Consider the following 19017-nt stretch of genomic DNA (forward strand, 5'->3'; position numbering starts at 1 on the left):
CGAAACATGCTTTTTCTCTTGTTTCCTACCTCTTTTTTGCTTTTGTGAGAAAGTCTGTTGACAGCAATCATTTGAATGCAGTCATGGGGCAAATGATTGGAATTTAAGTAAAATTCAAACGAACAAGCACTGGGCGATTGAAGGAGGAGGTTAGTTTCAAATGTCAGTCTTTTAATTTTTGATTCTTTGAATCTGATGCATTATATTTGACACATTCCGCCGTGACGTTGCAACGCTTTGACTATTCTTTTTTTAGTATTTCGGCTGTAACTCAAAAAATACATAAAAAAGGTATATATGTTATTACAGATTCGGAAAGGGCATTAAATTTCCTATAAGAAGCAGTGTTGAAACATTATTTTAGGTAAATATTCTATTTTTGAGAGGGGAATATATAGCGTGACGTTGCAACGCGTGACTTTTTCTCAATCCTGACCCAATTTATGTTTTGCCATTAACTCTGCTTTTTTGTGTTAAACGACAAATTTTGAGTTCTCCTTCCATTTTTAATGTAAAATTGACCAACAAATCGAATGCAATCATTAGTTTTACGAAAAAATCAAACCTCGATTTTTAAAGACCACTAACATTTCGTGACGTTGCAACGCTTTGTTTTTGAAAACAGGGGTTTTCGTTGCGTTGCAACGTCACGAAATTTTAGTTTCAAAATAAATCATAGTTTTTGTTAGTTTGAACAACTTTAGGTTAAGATTTTATTATAAGACATTAATACACAGTACAAGGACATGTGAATTGACTGGCCCGCCCATGTAAGACCCCCTCCCCCCCTCCCCCTATATCGCTTTCACAGTAGAGCAGTTCTCTAGGATTTCGGTCATTCGATTTTTTTTGTATTTTTTAATCCGACTGAAACTTTTTTGGTGGCTTCGGTATGCCCAAAGAAGCCATTTTGCATCATTAGTTTGTCCATATAATTTCCCATACAAATTTGGCAGCTGTCCATACAAAAATGATGTTTGAAAATTCAAAAATCTGTATCTTTTGAAGGAATTTTTTGATCGATTTGGTGTCTTCGGCAAAGTTGTAGGTTTGGATACGGACTACACTGGAAAAAAATGATACACGGTAAAAAAAATTTGGTGATTTTTTAATTTAACTTTTTATCACTAAAACTTGATTTGCAAAAAAAACACTATTTTTAATTTTTTTTATTTTTTGATATGTTTTAGAGGACATAAAATGCCAACTTTTCAGAAATTTCCAGGTTGTGCAAAAAATCTTTGAGCGAGTTATGAATTTTTCAATCAATACTGATTTTTTTAAAAAATCGAAATATTGGTCGCAAAAATTTTTTAACTTCATTTTTCGATGTAAAATCAAATTTGCAATCGAAAAGTACTTTAGTGAATTTTTGATAAAGTGCACCGTTTTCAAGTTAAATCCATATTTAGGTGTCTTTTTTGAAAATAGTCGCAGTTTTTCATTTTTTTTAAATTAGTGCACATGTTTGCAAGGTTTAAAAACAGGAAAATTGATGTTTTCTAAGTCTCACCCAAACCGCCCACCATTTTTAAATGTCGATATCTCAGCAACTAATAGTCCGAATTTCAATGTTAATATATGAAACATTTGTGAAATTTTCCGATCTTTTCAAAAACATTATTTAAAAAAAATTTAAACCAAGACTAACATATCAAAAGGGCGTAATATTGAATGTTTGGCCCTTTTGAAATGTTAGTCTTGGTTTAATTTTTTTGAAAATATTGTTTTCAAATATTGTTCAAATATTGTTTTGAAAATCGGACCATTAGTTGCTGAGGTATCGACATTAGAAAATGGTGGGTTGTTTGGGTGAGACTTAGAAAACATCAATTTTCCTGTTTTTAAACCATTGCATTGGAATATCTCAGCAACTAAAGATCGTATCAACAAAGTCCGAAGAAGCAAAATATAGAGAATTTTCTCAGCATTTCAAAAATATTTTTTCCAAAAGTGTGCAAACATGTGCACTAATTTAAAAAAAAAAATGAAAAACTGCGACTATTTTCAAAAAACTCACCTAAATATGGATTTAACTTGAAAACGGTGCACTTTATCAACATTTCAGTAAAGTACTTTTCGATTGCAAATTTGATTTTAAATCGAAAAATGGAGTTGAAAAATTTTTGCGACCTATATTTCGATGTTTTGAAAAAATCAGTATTGATTAAAAAATTCATAACTTGCTCAAAATTTTTTTGCACAACCTGAAAATTTCTGAAAAGTTGGCATTTCATGTCCTCTAAAAGATATCAAAAATTAAAAAAAAAATTAAAAATAGTGTTTTTTTGCAAATCAAGTTTTAGTGATAAAAAGTTAAATAAAAAAATCACCAAATTTTTTTTACCGTGTATCATTTTTTTTCCAGTGTAGTCCATATCCATACCTACAACTTTGCCGAAGACACCAAATCGATCAAAAAATTCCTTCAAAAGATACAGATTTTTGAATTTTCATACATCATTTTTGTATGGACAGCTGCCAAATTTGTATGGAAAATTATATGGACAAACTAATGATGCAAAATGGCTTCTTTGGGCATACCGAAGGCACCAAAAAAGTTTCAGTCGGATTAAAAAATACAAAAATTAAAATTGAAGAAAACAGACCGATTTCGTAGAGAATTGCTCAGTAGCAGTACGATTTACACAGTTTTACAATGCGTTTCAAAGTAAAAATAAATATTTGTATTATTCCATTATCACGAAGGACCCCCCCCCCCCTCTTCTCTACTCTATCCATGTAATGGGACGTCCATGCATTACGTAACGGGGTAATATCAAGGGGGGGGGGGTCCAAGATTTATACAAAAAAATGTATCGGAAATGTATTCCCAGGGGGTGGAGGGGGTCTAAAAATATAAATATTTTGTTACGTAATGCAAGAACGCTCCCTAAATATTTTAATGGTTTTGAGCAATTTACAAAACACGTGCAAGTTTTAAAATGGAAGGGGGAGCTTCAAGTTTTCAGGAGGGCTGAAATTTATGAATAAAGTGCCCATATCGTGTGTTGATGGCCCCTAAGGGGTGATCTGCAAACAACGTAACTTATTTTGTTAACTTTTGTGCTTTTTAAATAAAATTTGAGGAAATAATAAAACTGTTTGCCTGCGCAACATAACATATTTAATTGCGAACAACTAAACGATGCATACAACTTATTTAGGTAAGGGTTCGTCCAACAATAAAGTGACAAAAGTTTGTAAAAAAAAACAATCGAATCACGTGATTTTTATTGTTTAGTGAATTTTAATGTAATTTGGCCTACGTAAGGGTGTGGGATAAAAAAATCGTTGCGTTGTATTAGAATGAACCCTCACGTAAATCAGTTTATCATAAAGGGGCCATTCAGTTACCACGTGATTACTTTTAAGAAAGTTTTAGAATTTTTACCCCTGGTCTATCGGTCTATTTTGATTTGTTCAACAAGTTTCATAAAATAACTACTTTTATTCGAGTTGCATACAAACTTAAGTAACGGAATTTGTGAATGACCCATGTACAATTCTTCTGTAAATATGCTCGAAAACATTATATAAAAAATATATAATATTTAGTATCCTTTTATTTTCAAAAACCAACTACGCATACACCTTTTTTGCCATGTGACTAATATGATTTAAAATTTCGTGACGTTGCAACGCAAACCTAAACCTAACAACCAATTTAGTCGCTCTAGGTTGCATTTGAAAGCTCATTCCAAGTACAAAGAGCATCCAAAATATCAAAATGATTGAATGTTTAGTTTTCAGTTGGCATAAACAACTGTCCCTTTTTCGTGACGTTGCAACGCAATAAAATGGTAAACTTACACTAGTTCGAAAAAATACTTAACTTAAGATAAACTGCAAATCCATGACATTTCCGTTAAGTACATCTAAAAACCTACAAAATGCAATCAAAAGAATAATTTTTGGATTTTATTTCGCTGAAAACCAGGAGTTTTTAGAAAAATGTTTTAAATCGATGATTTTATCACGAATTGATGCAAAACTTAACCAACTTGTACAAAATGATATTCAAATGATCAATTAATGAAAACCATGATTTTTGAAGCTTCAAGTAGTCTAATCGAGGAAAAATATCCAAATAGCTCATACACGCTTTTCAAAAATTCATCCCAAGGTGTACATTGCCGGAGAATGTGTCATTTACATTTTCATTTCTTCTGACTATACCGAAACGCTGGTATAATTTAAATTAAATCAAAAATTTAATTAAATAGTTAATTAAAGATGCAAGTGCCATAATCAAATTATTTCAGTCTTTTTTTGCATTTTAAAAATCCCGATAAGTGTTTATGATTTATGTTCGATTCTAGGTCAAAAAAATAAATTAAAAATGAAAATGGGAAAAGGGCCATTTAAGATACGCATTCAAAATGGGTCCGCGGGCCATTCATTAGTCATCCGGGATAAACTCAATGTTTACATTTGTTTAAGGACCTTTAAAAAATTCTGATATCAACAAATTTCGAACATTAAAAAATATGTATTTTACGAATTCAACTTTTAGTGACACAAGGTAGAAAAAATATAAATATTTGGTTTTTGTTTATTTTTTAAGTCCTTATCATAAAATATATATATTTTCCACGACATTTAAAAAAAATAATCCCATGGAATCAGTCTACAAAGAAGTTCAACATAAATTAGATACAAAATTTTGTCGGACTGTGTTATTATAGCAATAAGATTGGAAAATATGGTTCAAATAAAAACATATGTTTAACATTTTTCCACCCACAGAGACCTGGTCGGCAACATCGTCACCTCGATCACGGTGTGTCTGATCATCAGCCAGGCGGCCGATCTGGTGCGTATCTTCACCGAGTTCAGCAACCACGTCAGCTTCGTCGTGGCGGATTCGTTCTTCTACATCAGCATGCTGGCCGCCTTTTTCTGGCTCAACAGCATGGGCTACTACATCTGGAAGACTTTCCGGGCGCGGAATGTGTTCCTGCGGGTGACTGACGGCCGGAAGTACTGCTGGTACTCGGCGTATGCTTGGGGTGCTACCGGGTGTATGGCCGGAGTGGCCATCTTTTCGCACTTCTTTTTGGACGGGGCGAATGCTAGGAAGAACTCGAGTATTTTTGAGGATCAGGACAGCATTGGATGGTTGGGAATTGCGGTGTTCTTCACGCCGATTGCGTTCATCATTCTGGTCAACATCTTCTTCTACGTTACGACGCTGAAGTTTATCAACCGGATGAACACGTACGGCAGGATTCACCACAAACTGAAGAACAAGTGAGTTCAAATTTACGCAATTAAACAAGTGCAATCACCCTAACACCATCTCTTTTCTTTTCAGCTTCGTCATGTTCTCGCTGCTTTTCCTCATCATGACCACCTCGTGGCTGTTTCTGATCCTGTCCTGGCTGCACTACGACGCCCTGCTATACACCCACATCGTGATCAACGCCCTGCAAGCGCCCTTTATCCTATACGTGTGCGTTCTGCGGCAGAAGCACGTGACCTTCCTGCTGAAAAAGTCCTGCTGCTACAACGAGCCCCCGCAAAGTTCCGATTGGGGCGACGAGATGACCTACATGAACGGGGGCGACTACTGACCCCGAGCTGTGGCCACCATCAGCGGAAGGCGGAAAGCATCGATGAATCTCGTGAGCCTCAACAGTAGCGAGCTGGGAATCTATCGGAAAGAAACTTCTGCCTGAACTTCCCTTGTGCGGCTTCCAAAAAAGAAATCTACTTACAAAACAGACATTCCTGAATCGAAGATTACAAGAAGTTGCCTAACATACAAAAAGTGCTGCATTATGTCATAAGATAGAATCTCGTAACAAACGTCCAGTTTTTCTCTAATTTCACTAGGCTATAAATTATTAACACTAGCTTGTAAGAACGCGCTGCTGCTACTCGATGTAAGATAAAACTTTTTGAGAGAAATAAAATGCTAGAACAAAATGTGGCTTGTGCGAAGAAGAATTTGTGTTGTTGTTGTAGGATTAAGTTAGAATTAGGCAAAACGCAAAACACTCAAGGTGAACTAACACTAACAAAGAGACTCAATAAAGGTTAGGATATTGTATGCTTAGTGGGTTGTTTTAATTGATAAATTGTGAAACCATTTTTTTTCATCACGTTATCTTGTGTATAGCGAAAGTTGCTCGAATGACTTTTAAGATGCAGTTTTTTTTAAGATTTTGCTCGGTTTGTTCTAGAGGTCGTATTGAGGTGCTCCGATTTAGATGAAACTTTGAAACTTGATCAATTCCAATTATTTTAAATGCATTCGTAAGGTCTTTTGAGGCACTTCAAAACGTGCCATAATCATCCGAGATTGGTTTGACTTTTTGACATAGGCCTATGTCTCTACTTACTATATTGGGGGGCCAGTTCAGAAATTCGATCCAAAGCGTCACTTTTAAGCGTTCAAAAAAGGGGACATTTCGAACGTTTATAACTTTTTTTCCTGTGAATTAATCCAGACGGTTGAACCACCAATCGAAAGGGGAAGACTTCAGCTATCGTTTAACTACATAGAAAGTTTGACTAAACATAGTGCTTTACTTAAAACATGCAATCAAAATGAGTAATTTTTCAGTACAAATCGGACAGATGACCAATCAGAGCGAGCGTATGCATTCGAGGCTGCGCCCCTTTTGTGCCGTTCTCCGGCTGTGCCGCTATTTAAAAAGAAAATTTCGCAAAAGCAAGTCACTTTGGAACGAGCACTCGAACCGGGTACATCGGGCCGGCGCGGAGCAGCAGCAGCAGCAGCCAAGAAGAGGACCACCAAAACAAGCACCACCAGCAGCAGCAGAAGGAGGAAATTCGAGCGAAGCGGACCGACAGGTTCCCCCGGGGCCCGGAGTGCCTTTTACAGAACCATACGAGTTGTGGCAATATGGGTATCACAATTCATGGTTTTTGATACTGAACATGATAATGGCCATTTCGACGGTGGTGGCCAAAACCTGGCGTGGCCGCTGCCCTCAAAGACACTCCACTGTATATCGTTCGCATCAGCTTCCGATTGAAATGTACAAGGGCACGTTCGTCCACCTGCCGTATTGTCCAGGTCTCGTGGCCATAAAGGACTACCGGTCTACTCAGTGTTTTATACATCGCCAGCCTCCTCTCAGATCTTGGAAATCATACACTGAAGCACAACCATTGCCAGTTTCTCTCCTCAATATTTGAAGAGCTAACCGGGTAAGTGATCCTTGCCAGCAGTTCTGTTGTTGTTCAGTCTTCACTCATGAAAAAAGTGTCGTCATAAAATCCCGTTGTAACGAATATGCATAACATTTCAAAACACCAAACATAAGCGATTGGAAATAAGCCTTAAATTGTAGAACCAGTGTGGTTTGCCCTGCTGGGATTATAAATACTTTACGCATATTTTTGTTTGCTAGGTCTGCTTATAATTTGAGCTGTTTTATTCTAGTAGCACTTGTGCATCGCTGAAGGACTCTGGTCTACTGGAGACATATCGTTGCACATGCTAATCGACTGAGAACAGCAGTTGGTACGAAAGACCACTCGTATTAACCGTAAAACTAAATACTAATTTACAATAATACAACAATATTAACGGTGAGAAACAATAGGATGAATTAACTATCAGTATCAATACCTTGCAAAAATCAACGAAGCTATAAGTGTTACAGCATGCTACATATGGTGACGCTTGCGCAGCAATATGGCTAACTAACGGCCCGAACTGATATGCAGTACAGTATAACAAGTCTGTTGTGTTTAAGCCGCAGAAGGATTTAGTAAAACCATTATACACTTTCACTAACTCTAATTCAAAACAGCTCAATATTTTCCCGTAATGCTAAGCCAAAAGTGTTACAGCATGCTACATATGGAGATCTCTCACAAAGGGCAAGAAAGATTATTTCGATCGTATCATTGCTTTGAATGTCTTTTAACCGGTTACAGGTGACGATGAGCAGACTTTTAACTGTGCAATGTTGTTCAACCTAAGATCGTCCTCTTTAACTGCGTAGTGAAATCGGTTATCGAAGTGATGCAATTGATATCGATGTCATAACGCCCCATGGATATGCAAAAAGCAGAACGTTAGGCCGCTTAAGCGCTGTACTGGAAATTCCTGGTATATATCTTTGCTAAGCAAAATGTAGCAGATGGTGGGTGTCTAAACTAAACATTTAAAACTTGTTTTATCTTTCAAGCTATCAGATGTAACTTCAAGTTTTTAAAGAACTCACCTGAGCAAACAGATTCCCTTCGTCCCGCTGCAAAAGTGGCGCCATCGAGCACCGCACCACCACGTGACAGTCGTCCATCACGGTGTTGAAGAAGCGGCGCGTCGGTAGCAGTGCCTCCAAATCAATGAGAAACTCCAAAAAACGCTCACAGTACCGTACCGATTCCTCACAAACCGGTCCCTCGCCGGGAATCGACTCCAGGATGTGCATAAACTTAATCGTGAGATTCTGCAAAAAGTGCCGCTCCCACTCAAGCTTTTGCTTCTGGTCCGGCTTGTCACGCTTCTGGAGCTTCTTCCAGAACTTGCGCCACTCGGGAATCTCCTTCAGCTCCTGGTCACGCCTCTTGGGCTGCAGACATGACCACATGGCAAGTGAAACCAGCCGTTTCGCCTGGTTCCGGCACAGCTCGACCTCCATGCTGTTGAAGCAATGGTTCAGAAACACCAGCAGCGACGTTTGCTCGCGCATGTTGTACTCACTGACCGCGGATTCTTCAAGGCAAGCTTCCAGCACGTGCTGGAAGAACTCCGGAAATTGCTCACCGTTCACATTGAAAACCTTCCAAACCTCGACCTTCTCGCGAAACTTTTCGTTCAACATCACCACGATCGACATCAGGTGGGCCCGGGTGGCCACTTCACCGCGATAGTTTGGCCACAGGTAGTTCTCCAGATACTGGCTAAACTCCAGCATCATAATCCGGCGCATCGAGTACCGAGACTCACAGATTTCACGCCGGTAGATTTCCTCCACAATTGCCGGATTGTACGGCTCGTGGCTTTCGGCTGTGTCCGGAGCCCAGAAGCGATTGGCCAACTAAAAGTAAGAATTGTTAAAAAATAAACATACAAATTTTGACCTGCTACTCACGAAAGTCAGCTCATCGGCGTTGATCTGGGCCACCGTGAGGGCCCCCTTCCGCATCTTCCCCGCCGGTTCATCCGTCTGCTTCGTTTTGGTCATTGTTTCTCGCAAAATTCCTCCGGAAACCACTTTAAAATCACTCCCGAAATTCAAAATCACACGCGAAACGATTGAAAACCACTCGCCGGTCCGAAAAACACAACAAACACGCGCGGAATCAAAACAAAACTGAGCGCGCAAACGTCGTCGCGGCACGATGACAGTTACGATGCCCCAAAACAGCTGATCGAATGTAAACAAGGTAACGCATCGGGCAGGAATGCCAGGTTTGCAAATTTTTCACTGCAAATATGCAGATATAAGGCTTTCTAGTCAGAAATTTACCAACACATTCAAAGTATGTTTACATGACAGCTGGACGTTTGTTTGCATCAGGTTTCCTATCTCTTTCTAGCAAAATTTTTTTGTCAAGCGACTTCTAGCTGGTTTATTTGACTGACTGCCCGATATGTCAGCCAACATACTTCGCAGGGCTGTGACAGCTACAGCTCGATCATTGTTTGCATCAGGACACTGTGACGAGGAGTTCGTCATTTTTGAGTTAAATTATATTTTTTTCACTGGGCCTAGAAAGCCTTATTCTAAATTTCTGGCAGACAATTTTGCTATGCGGATTCTTTGCAGGCAGTTTTCAATGGGATTTCTAAAGTTTATTTTTTTAATGTCTGATGATCCAATTTTGTTAGTGACTTTGATACTTTGAACTTAAAAAAAAACAATATGAGTTTATAAGTTAGCACGTGGAAATTACCTGCAACCATATTTTTTAATCTGCACGCATCAACAAAATTCTATAATCTGGCATCCCTTGTTAAAGTACTCAGCCAAATGTAACGGGACGCGTAACGGGAGTATGGGTTATGCGCACTGGCGCAGGTTGACCTGCAATAAGGGATATTGTGAGTTTTGTTCAAAAGTGTCTCGCGAGGTTTTTGCCGAAGTGATACATGTTTTAGAGCAGTTAGGTGTATAGTAGGGTGGGTCATTTTTTTCGAAAGTGCTCGGATCCGGCTGAAATAAAGTCAATCTTGTAGAGGGTACTCATAGGGACTCTCATACCAAATTTGAGCTCATTTGGTTGAAAACACATTACATAGAAATTACTATGGAAAACGCGAGCTTTAACTTCAAACGCTCCATGTTTGAGTAAGAGTCCGTCGAAGATCGCTTGCCGTAGCTGCTGGCCCACTTCTCACCTTCCTCGTGCGCAAATTTTTCCAGAAGATCCTGGCAGTTGAGATTTTCCTTCGGTTCCCAGGAGTTTCCGGAATCGTCGCAGCCCTACCATTTGATCTGAAACTGGACTCATCAGAGTTTAGCTTTTTGATCCGATCCGCTGAATTTTATTTTCAAATTGCTTATTAAATTTTATTACCATATTTTCAAGTAAAAACACCTTGTTGGGAGAGCGCAACCCCTCACTTATTGCTTCCATTTTAGTTTGTTGACGTTCGGCGTCGCGTTTTCATTCATTCAAACAATGCTTCTGTCATAGTTTCGTAGCATGCGTTGACCGTTAAAACTGAGATTTCGTAGGATTCCGGCGTCACCGGATGTTTCGGCTTTGCGCAAGCTCAGGGTTGAACGGATGACCATGAACCCTTAGAGAAACATGTTCCTTGGACCACCCCCGACACGGCTACCTAGTGTAAGTGTGCACTATAGTTTGTCGCTTAGCCTGTAGGAGCGTTTGAAGTTAAAGCTCGCGTTTTCCATAGTAATTTCTATGTGAACTTTAACCCCCGAGCGACAAGCCAGTTTTCAACCAAATGAGCTCAAATTTGGTATGAGAGTCCCTATGGGTACCCTCTACAAGATGGACTTTATTTCAGCCGGATCCGAGCACTTTCGAAAAAAAATGACCCACCCTAGTGTATAGAGTAATAAAAAATTGAGTTTTTGTTTAAATGTGTAATGAATATATTTTTTCAAGAATTTCAAATTGGGTTAACCCCGTAGAAAGAACTTTTTCCGAAAATGACGATTTTTGAGGCACATTGGCCACACTAGTATTGTCTTTTATAAGCAGAAAATAACCAAGCTTTTCAGCACCCTCAGCAAACGTCAAATCAATACAAATTGCTGACGGATCTTTTTCCGGATCCCTCCCGGAAAAGATCCAGCAGCAATTTTGTATGGTTTGACGTTTGCGGAGGGTACCAAAAAAAAAAAAAAAAAAAACAAATCACTTGCATCAGCCAATGTTTGTTCCCCCCTCTCCCTTTAATTGGTGGACTTTGGATGACCCCTAACTGTAAAGACAACACATCAAAGTTTTTCAAGCCCAGCCTTTGACTTCTTAATTAGGTAAGTGGGATTGATCTGCATATCGTGCCACCATAACCGAGCTGTCAAATCGGCAACATGGAGTTAAGGCTCTGAAAGGCATCATTCCCTTTCGGTATGTGTAATGTATCAAGAGAAGGCATTTTCTGGTCAATTTGGTGTCTTCGGTAAAGTTATAGGTTATGATCAGGAATTTAGGAAAAAAGGGATCACAAAAAAACTGTTTTTTTTTATTCTATCCTTGTTAAATTCCCAAAATATATATTTTTCAATTTTCGATTTTGTATGTGTTTTAAGGGACTTAAAAAAACAATAGTCCGTGATCTTTTTGATTTTTGAAAAAATCGTGTAAGTAAAAAAAAAACCTGGAAAAAACTACAAAAAAATAAAGTTTCCATTCCAGTACTCAGCAATGTTTTTAAAATGTCTTAGTTAGAAAGGGGGAGGGTTGCCCAACTTATTACCTTTATTTTGCATCGTTCCAGACATATGATTTTTTGAAAAAAGTGGTTTTAGCGAAAATCGTCTCCACTTTTGATTTGGATCCTGCTGGTTTGATGCGGAATCGCTGTACGTACAGTCCAGACTCGATTACCGAAGGACTCGGAAAACAATCATTTCGGATAATCGAAACTTCGGATAATCAAATCACGAAAAAAAAATCACTGTCACACCCCTAAACTACGCAAAAGTGATTTAGAATTTTTAATGGCGGCCAATATGGCGGTGACGAAATATTGAAAACATGAACGTCTGCCTGTGTCGATCAATCGGACCGCGCACTGGACTCACAATCCAGAGGTCGCCGGTTCGAATCCCGAGGCAGACGCTAACATTCTTAGTGTTAATATAGGTATTCGGTGCCCTCTCCCCGTGCCATACCTTCACACTTAGGAGACCCGGGAGGCGGAGTCTTGTCGCAAAAAGAACGATACACGCCTGTGGATCCGTTGTCGGAACCGCAAGGTTTAAGAAGGCCACATTAGAAGGTGTGTGGTAACACCACACACGGGACACTCGAGTGCCGAACCATCGTCCTCCAAAAACGGTTATTTCAAATGCAATTTTGTTTCGGCATCCGCTCACCCGGCGCTGATGGCGCTGCTGTCGTGACAGCTCGCCCGTCTATTCTCAGTGTGTGTAAAGCGTGTTTTTGTTTTTAAGTTGAGCGTGAGCACGTGCGAAACAGCAAATGAGAGCACAAATATTTATGGAGTTCTGGAATTCTAACCGTGTTTCACAATCCAGGCTTTCCAGGTCCAGGACAAAATTGGGGCAGTCTTGGCCATAGCCTCTTGCCCCACTATTAACTCGGTAGGCCTGCTCAACTGCCTGCCGATGTCGAGGTTGCTGCTGAGGCGCCGGCTGGTGCGGAGGAAGCCGGATCCTGTGGTGGAGTTACTCCTTCGAAGCAACCTGCTTACCCTTCGTGGACTACTGCTCAGATTGGCCTTTTGGAGATGTTGCGCCACTCAATCTTTTTCCAGTTCAGTTTCTGTGGTTCTGTTTCGATGTAAATTTTGTGGCAGCGTTTTTTAGAATCTTTGCCACTTTTTGCTTTTGTTGTTTGACGCAACTTAACTGCGCCGTGGACACGTTCCCCGTGTAAATTTCCAAAACGCCAATCGTGGGGATTATTTCCGGTAGGTTTAAATTGGATTTATCTATTTCGCATCAGCTCACCAGGCAGCGCTGGCGTCGCCGTGATTTGGTGATTTGATGAAGGACGATGGATTTCAAAAATAATTTGTATGGAGAGTCACGTCTGTTTGTCTGTGGTGTTACGTCGATTCCGTTTTTTATAGGCTATCAACTATTCAAATTTGACTAAAATGGGGTCGCAGAACTCGAATTTGATGTTTTTTTATAACAAGAAAAGTAAATAAAAACGAAAGACAATTTTTTTGTTCGTAATTCGATTACCCGAAGTCCCAGACAAACCTTCGGATAATCGAATTAGGAGCTATTTTTTTTTCGAACAAAAAAAAACATTTAAGACATAGGTTGTGATATTTATATAAAGACTGGAATAAAACACAAATAAATCCAATCAAAATTTTGTAATTCTGTTGTCTTTTTGCAAATTGAATTTTTAACTTAAACTCTAAATGAAATAGGAACGATTGGTGTTCCCTGTTCGTTTGTCAGGATATTGTTAGAGTAGTTGTCAGTTTAATCAGTTTGTAGAGAGCATGGCTTAACTCTATTTATTTACAAAATCTTTTGTGCATGCAATTGGCCATAAAATGGCACATGTTCAACTCTGGAATGGTTGTCGTAAATATTCTCATTTATCTTATCTCTTCTAACGAATGCTCTTAACTTTAGCCTTAACTCTGTACAAAAAAAGCTATATTTACAGGCGCTATCAACACTGAAGTCTACTTTAGCTAAATAATAGGAAAAAAGTTCTGCCGTCGTGGTCGGCATAGTCGTCGGTCATATGCTGAGCGAGGGCCGTTTCTTGCGCTCGCCCTTGCTGTTCTTGCCGAAGATGTTCCCGAGGGCCTTGGACACCGAGTTGACGCCCAGTTTCCTCCGCAGGGGCAGGGCCCGAAAGAGCTGCGTCGAGCGGGCCTCCCTAATTAGCGACTGAAACGCGAGCGAAACTCCGGCGAAATTTTCTGCCGCCGACACCTCGTAGAATTGGCACGAGTAGCGGAAGGACAGCTCCTGGCCATCGTTGACGGAGATTTCTCTGCGGGGGGTGAGAAACTTACGTTATTGTTTGGCAATCTGTATCACGATTGTATGATCAATTTAGTATAATTTGCGTATGTATCTTCACAAACTAACTAACAAAGTTACCTCGCGTGGTCCAGATCGCTCTTGTTGCCCAGCAGCAGGATCGTGTAGTACGAGGGCAGCTTGAGCTTGGTCAGCTGCTGCAAATAATCAGCGGCCTCCTCGAAGCTGGCCTTATCACAGATGGAGTACACCACGACGAACGCGTCGCCCCAGCGAAGATGCTCGTACAGGCAACCTCGTTTCTGTCGAAAATTGAACGAAAAGTTACCCAGTTGACCGTGAATTTAATTGAACCCGTAGAGGGTACTTACATCACATTTAGACGTGTCCAAGATCTCCACCTCGGTTGTAACATTGTCGTAGATGACTCCGTGTCGGTAGACGAAATCTGAAAAAGGTGAGAAGATCAAACGTTAAACTAAGGCTGACGTTGAATGAACGATAATAGGATAAGTGACGAACCCCGCGATGAGCTGTACTCGCCGATGTAGCGTTTGGTCAGGTATCGCACGGTGACGGCTGGAACGAAAGAACATTTTTAATTATTTAACAATGTTAAAGTGCAGGAAACTCATCACGTCAGAAAAATGAAATAGATTCGGTTTAGAAGTAAGCTTTTTTTTCCAAAAATCAAAAAAGGAAAACTCCGAGACCTAAGCCCGAAAAATTAGTTCAACAAGATAAGCTTTAATAAAATAAAAAAAAAAAAACCAGCAAAATACTGAAATAAAAAAAATAACACCATATTTCAACTTCACCTAGTTTCACTTTCAAGTTCAAGGCTACGTTGAAACCTTGTCACTCATAAAGAAAATTCTGCCAACGCGCGATGAAGATCTCCACCTCATTAGCGTCTTCACCGCGGTCGGAAATATGTCCTGCACGTGCTATTCAGCCAGCCAGCCAGCAACGTTTCCAACATGCATTACTGTATGTTCAGGCATTCGCATATGGCACTTTGGATGCCGCGACAGCATCAATTCCACCTTTTTTTTGCAAGCGAGAAGAAAAAGTAACTTTGTCGCGACGACAAGCCATGTTGCTGAAGGAAGCAAAAATACTTCACGCTGCTGCCTGGTGGCCGTTTATTTTATTTTTATCGTTAATTTTAATTATTATGATCTTGTCCAAACGAATCGGAGGGCCGAGGCAGTACGCCAGCCCACCGAGGCTGGTACCGGCTTTGAGGCGTTCAGCAAGGTGCCTATTTTAAGATGAAATCCACCGTTAATCACCTGCTCCTCATCCTCTTCGCCCTCAACACCGTGACTTTGGGAAAACACCCAAAGACCCTCCCCATTTTTCGCACGCTTGCACAAACTTGCCACCAACCAGACGGACCCCGCCGGGGTCCAGATTAAATGTTGTTGATTTAGTGTGGATGAAAGACCTGTAATTAGGCTTATTACATTACAATATATATCGGGAAGTGGCAGTGGCACGGGTGTGTGTGTGAGTAATTCATGTAATGACATTAATTTAGCAACTTTTTTTTAAAATTGTGTTGCTTTAACGTTTGCTTTGAAAACGTGTTTAATATAATTCGATTATTTTTTAATAAGTCTTTTCATAAAATATAGAGAATAATCTATCATCCACTTATTCGAATTCTTCAAAAGTCACGGCTTGTCTAAAGGTTATTTTCATTCAAAACTTGAATGAACCTCGCTAATTCATTCTGGAGCATGTTGAGGCGACTGTTTCGAGTCAGGAAAACTTTTTTTTAAATCTTCTATCAGTGAATATTTAATGATATAAGCTAAAATCTCGAAAAAATATCAAGTATAAGTAATAAAAATTGCTTTCCGCGCAATTGATCGACGCCACCAACATCGTCAACACAGCCGACAACAATTATCCAAACGATTCTATCCCATTCCCCAGAAAGACCCATTCCCCAGAATTCCATTCCCCAGAATGCCATTCCCCAGAAAAGTTTTATTTCTATTATAAATGTACTTTATTTCAATAAGTGAACAGTTTTAAAGTGTCCGAACACTTCGATTTCGCCTTTATTGTGATAACTGCTGACAAAAGTTGAATATTTCCTTCTTTAAGGAAAGGAAAACACTCTTGACTTGTGATAACTGCTGAAAAAAGTTTGATTTCCCCTTTAAAGTTGAATTTTGACTTCTTTAAGTGATATTTATGTACCTTTTTAAAACCGGATCTCACTTAAATGCATGTAAACTATGTCCGGATTCATCATCCGACCCATCGTTGGTTAGGTAATCAAAAGACCTTTCCAATGAGTCCAAAACATTGAAGATCTGACAACCCTGTCTCGGGATGTGACCACTTGAGTGATATTTTTGTACTTTTTTTAATGCCTAAGATGTCCCCATCTTCCGATCCATCGTTGGTTAGGTAATGAGTCTTTCTCATGAGTCCGAAACATTGAAGAAATGGCAATGTTCAGTCTCAAGTTATGACCGCTTAAGGGATATGTGTGTATTTTTTATTGAGAAACAAATGGAATTTGTGTCCAAATCCATCATATTACCAAATGTTGGTAAAAAGTGAGGAGGGTACCAACCACATAGGTGGATTAATTATTTTTTCCTTATAAGTCTATCTTATCCCTTTTGTTTGCGCTCAAGACAGCTAAAATCGGAAATGGTTGAGCCCGATCGGAGATCTTTTTTGTCGAATCATTCTGTTTTCGTGGGGAATTGCTGAGCTACAGTTTTATCTTCAATTCCAGTTATATATGCTCATATAGAGTTCATTTAATGCTAGTATAAACCAGGTAGACCTGGTAGCTTTAACGATTGTGATGCTTTAATGGATTATAATGCAATGGCGCACAACAAATGGTAATACATGACAAGATGAACGATGGAGGTAATTTAATGTTAGGCATACTCCACGATCCTTTCAAAAAATAGGCTGCGCTATAATTGCTTTTAAAAGATTCGAATAGAAATTTTAATTCTTTAGAATAACAACTTAGTTTGTCAAACGACTACTGCCCTAATTACCCATACAAACGCTGAAAAAAAAACATTCGGCACTCTCAAAATATTTTCTGAAAAACTCAAAGTGCACGTTTTCCTGGGGAACCTAAAGTTCATGTTTTTTCTCCAGCTTAGCCTGTGTAGTAGGGTGACAATTAAAACATCAGGCATACCCCTTGACTCAATTCTTTGGTAAAAAATAAGTACTGCCCATTTTTTACCGAAAATTTTTATTTCTCCCGTGTTCAGGAGGTCATTTTGATAAACTTTTGTTCCACGAAAAACTTAACTTCTCTTGTGTTATGTTTTTCTTGTTCCATTTTAAGAGCGAGTCCACGAACAGGGCATACCTAAGGCTACCAGCTCTTGCTGAGCAAAAATCCGTACACTTTGCCGATATGACACCATGGTATAACAAAAATTGTCAATGAATTATTTATATAAATTAAATTTAATAAATTTGAAAATTAAAAACATAAAACTGTGTCGTTTTTACAGCTAACAAATTTCACACGTTGCACGTTTAAAAGTATTCATAAAATAAACCGTGATTTGAATCAAATCATTATGTTCTTCAATGTTTTTTCTTAAACGTTTTAAAGTTTACAAAATGTCAAGTTTGCTTTTACGAATAATATCGTTCTTAGTGTTTTCACGAACACTTTTCCAGAGTTTTTTTTATTGAAAAGGCCCTATAACATGTGAAACACATCAATTTATAGGACCTTTAAAAAACTCTAGATTTGTTAATTCAAATGTTCAAATGTTTTCACAAGTTTTAGAAAGCCTTTGGAAATGGATAAATATATATAGTAAGGAATTTCTAAAAGAACAATTCTAGAGTTTTTTTAAAGGTCCTATCAACATATGAAAGACAATAGTTCAAAAACTCTAGAATTACTGATAATAAAGTTTGAATTGAGGAAACCCAGGAAAACTCTCCCTTTTTAAATCAAACTCACAGAAAAATAAAAATTTCTACACACAAAAAAATATTTCCAAATGTTACATCATTTATGATGTAACACTTTTGCACGTCATTAAACATTTAAATTTAAATGCAATATGATGTAAATTTGCAACAAATTATACGTAAAAACATGATTTTACGTGTGATTCAACCGTTAACGTCGAATCTTACGTTAACATCAACTGAGTTTACATGTAATTCATTTTTTCCGTGTCAAGTAAATTCACATATTTTTTCTGTGTAGTTTACAAAAGCTTCGACCAAATCAAAAAAGCAATTCAATGATTAAAAAGTTGTTGAAATTCCGTACAAATCCGTATTATGCGTAAAATTCCCTACAAAAATTCCGGCCTGTTAAAAATCCGCGAAGAGGTCCGAAAATCCGTATGGTAAGGAAAAAATCCGTACAGTTGGTAGCCTTAGGCATACCCCTTTGTATGGGACGTCGTTTGGACCTCACCAATCTGCCTGAAATTTTCAGGGGTTGTTTGTACATATAAAACTAACATCTGGCCAAAATATGAGCACTCCAGGTCAACGGGAAGTGGGGCAAATCGGGACACAAAGTTTGAAGGTTCAAAAACGTCAAAAATTGTAAAAAGGCTGTAACTTGGGCAAAATTCAATTTAATTTCAAAATTCAAAATGCATCTGAAAGGGCTTAAAAATGCAACAAAATGCAGGGTAGAGCATTCCAATTGGTTGAATCTAAAGGGAGTTATTGGCATTTTAGTGAAAAAATAGCACAATTTACAAACTCAAATAAAAAAGTGTTCCATCCAGATATCAACTCGGTTCGACCTGCAGCTTGTAGGGGACATCTGGGACTACCATCTTAGACTGAGAACGCTTTGGGTACGGCAGTTTAACACATCAAATAGATACTTATACTTTTAGTGAATTTTTTGGCTGTAAATTTTTGC

At 38.7% G+C, this 19017-nt stretch overlaps 3 protein-coding genes across 5 annotated transcripts in view; 1 reads left to right on the plus strand and 2 right to left on the minus strand.

Annotated features, from left to right (window-relative positions):
- The window catches only part of LOC6034945 (probable G-protein coupled receptor Mth-like 5), a 50087-nt gene extending 44026 nt beyond the window's left edge, over positions 1-6061 (plus strand). Inside the window, exons 6-7 of the mRNA XM_001845154.2 lie at positions 4750-5253; positions 5318-6061. Of these exons, the coding sequence (XP_001845206.2) occupies positions 4750-5253; positions 5318-5576 (763 nt within the window). The 3' untranslated portion in view covers positions 5577-6061. The remainder of the gene's footprint in view (positions 1-4749; positions 5254-5317) is intronic.
- LOC6034950 (RNA helicase aquarius) overlaps positions 1-9310 on the minus strand; it is a 128995-nt gene extending 119685 nt beyond the window's left edge. The window contains exons 1-2 of the mRNA XM_038249518.1: positions 9081-9310; positions 8208-9026 (exon numbers count right to left, since the gene is read on the minus strand). Of these exons, the coding sequence (XP_038105446.1) occupies positions 8208-9026; positions 9081-9173 (912 nt within the window). The 5' untranslated portion in view covers positions 9174-9310. The remainder of the gene's footprint in view (positions 1-8207; positions 9027-9080) is intronic.
- Positions 9311-13465: 4155 nt separating this feature from the next.
- Positions 13466-19017, minus strand: part of LOC6034943 (ras-related and estrogen-regulated growth inhibitor) — an 89441-nt gene continuing 83889 nt past the window's right edge. For all 3 annotated transcript variants that reach the window (XM_038248066.1, XM_038248067.1, XM_038248065.1), the window contains 4 exons: positions 14631-14687; positions 14480-14556; positions 14229-14410; positions 13466-14118 (listed from right to left, as the gene is read on the minus strand). In XM_038248066.1, the coding sequence (XP_038103994.1) occupies positions 13860-14118; positions 14229-14410; positions 14480-14556; positions 14631-14687 (575 nt within the window). In that variant the 3' untranslated portion in view covers positions 13466-13859. The remainder of the gene's footprint in view (positions 14119-14228; positions 14411-14479; positions 14557-14630; positions 14688-19017) is intronic.

Source organism: Culex quinquefasciatus, chromosome 1, assembly GCF_015732765.1.
Source record: "Culex quinquefasciatus strain JHB chromosome 1, VPISU_Cqui_1.0_pri_paternal, whole genome shotgun sequence".
Lineage (NCBI taxonomy): Eukaryota > Metazoa > Arthropoda > Insecta > Diptera > Culicidae > Culex > Culex quinquefasciatus.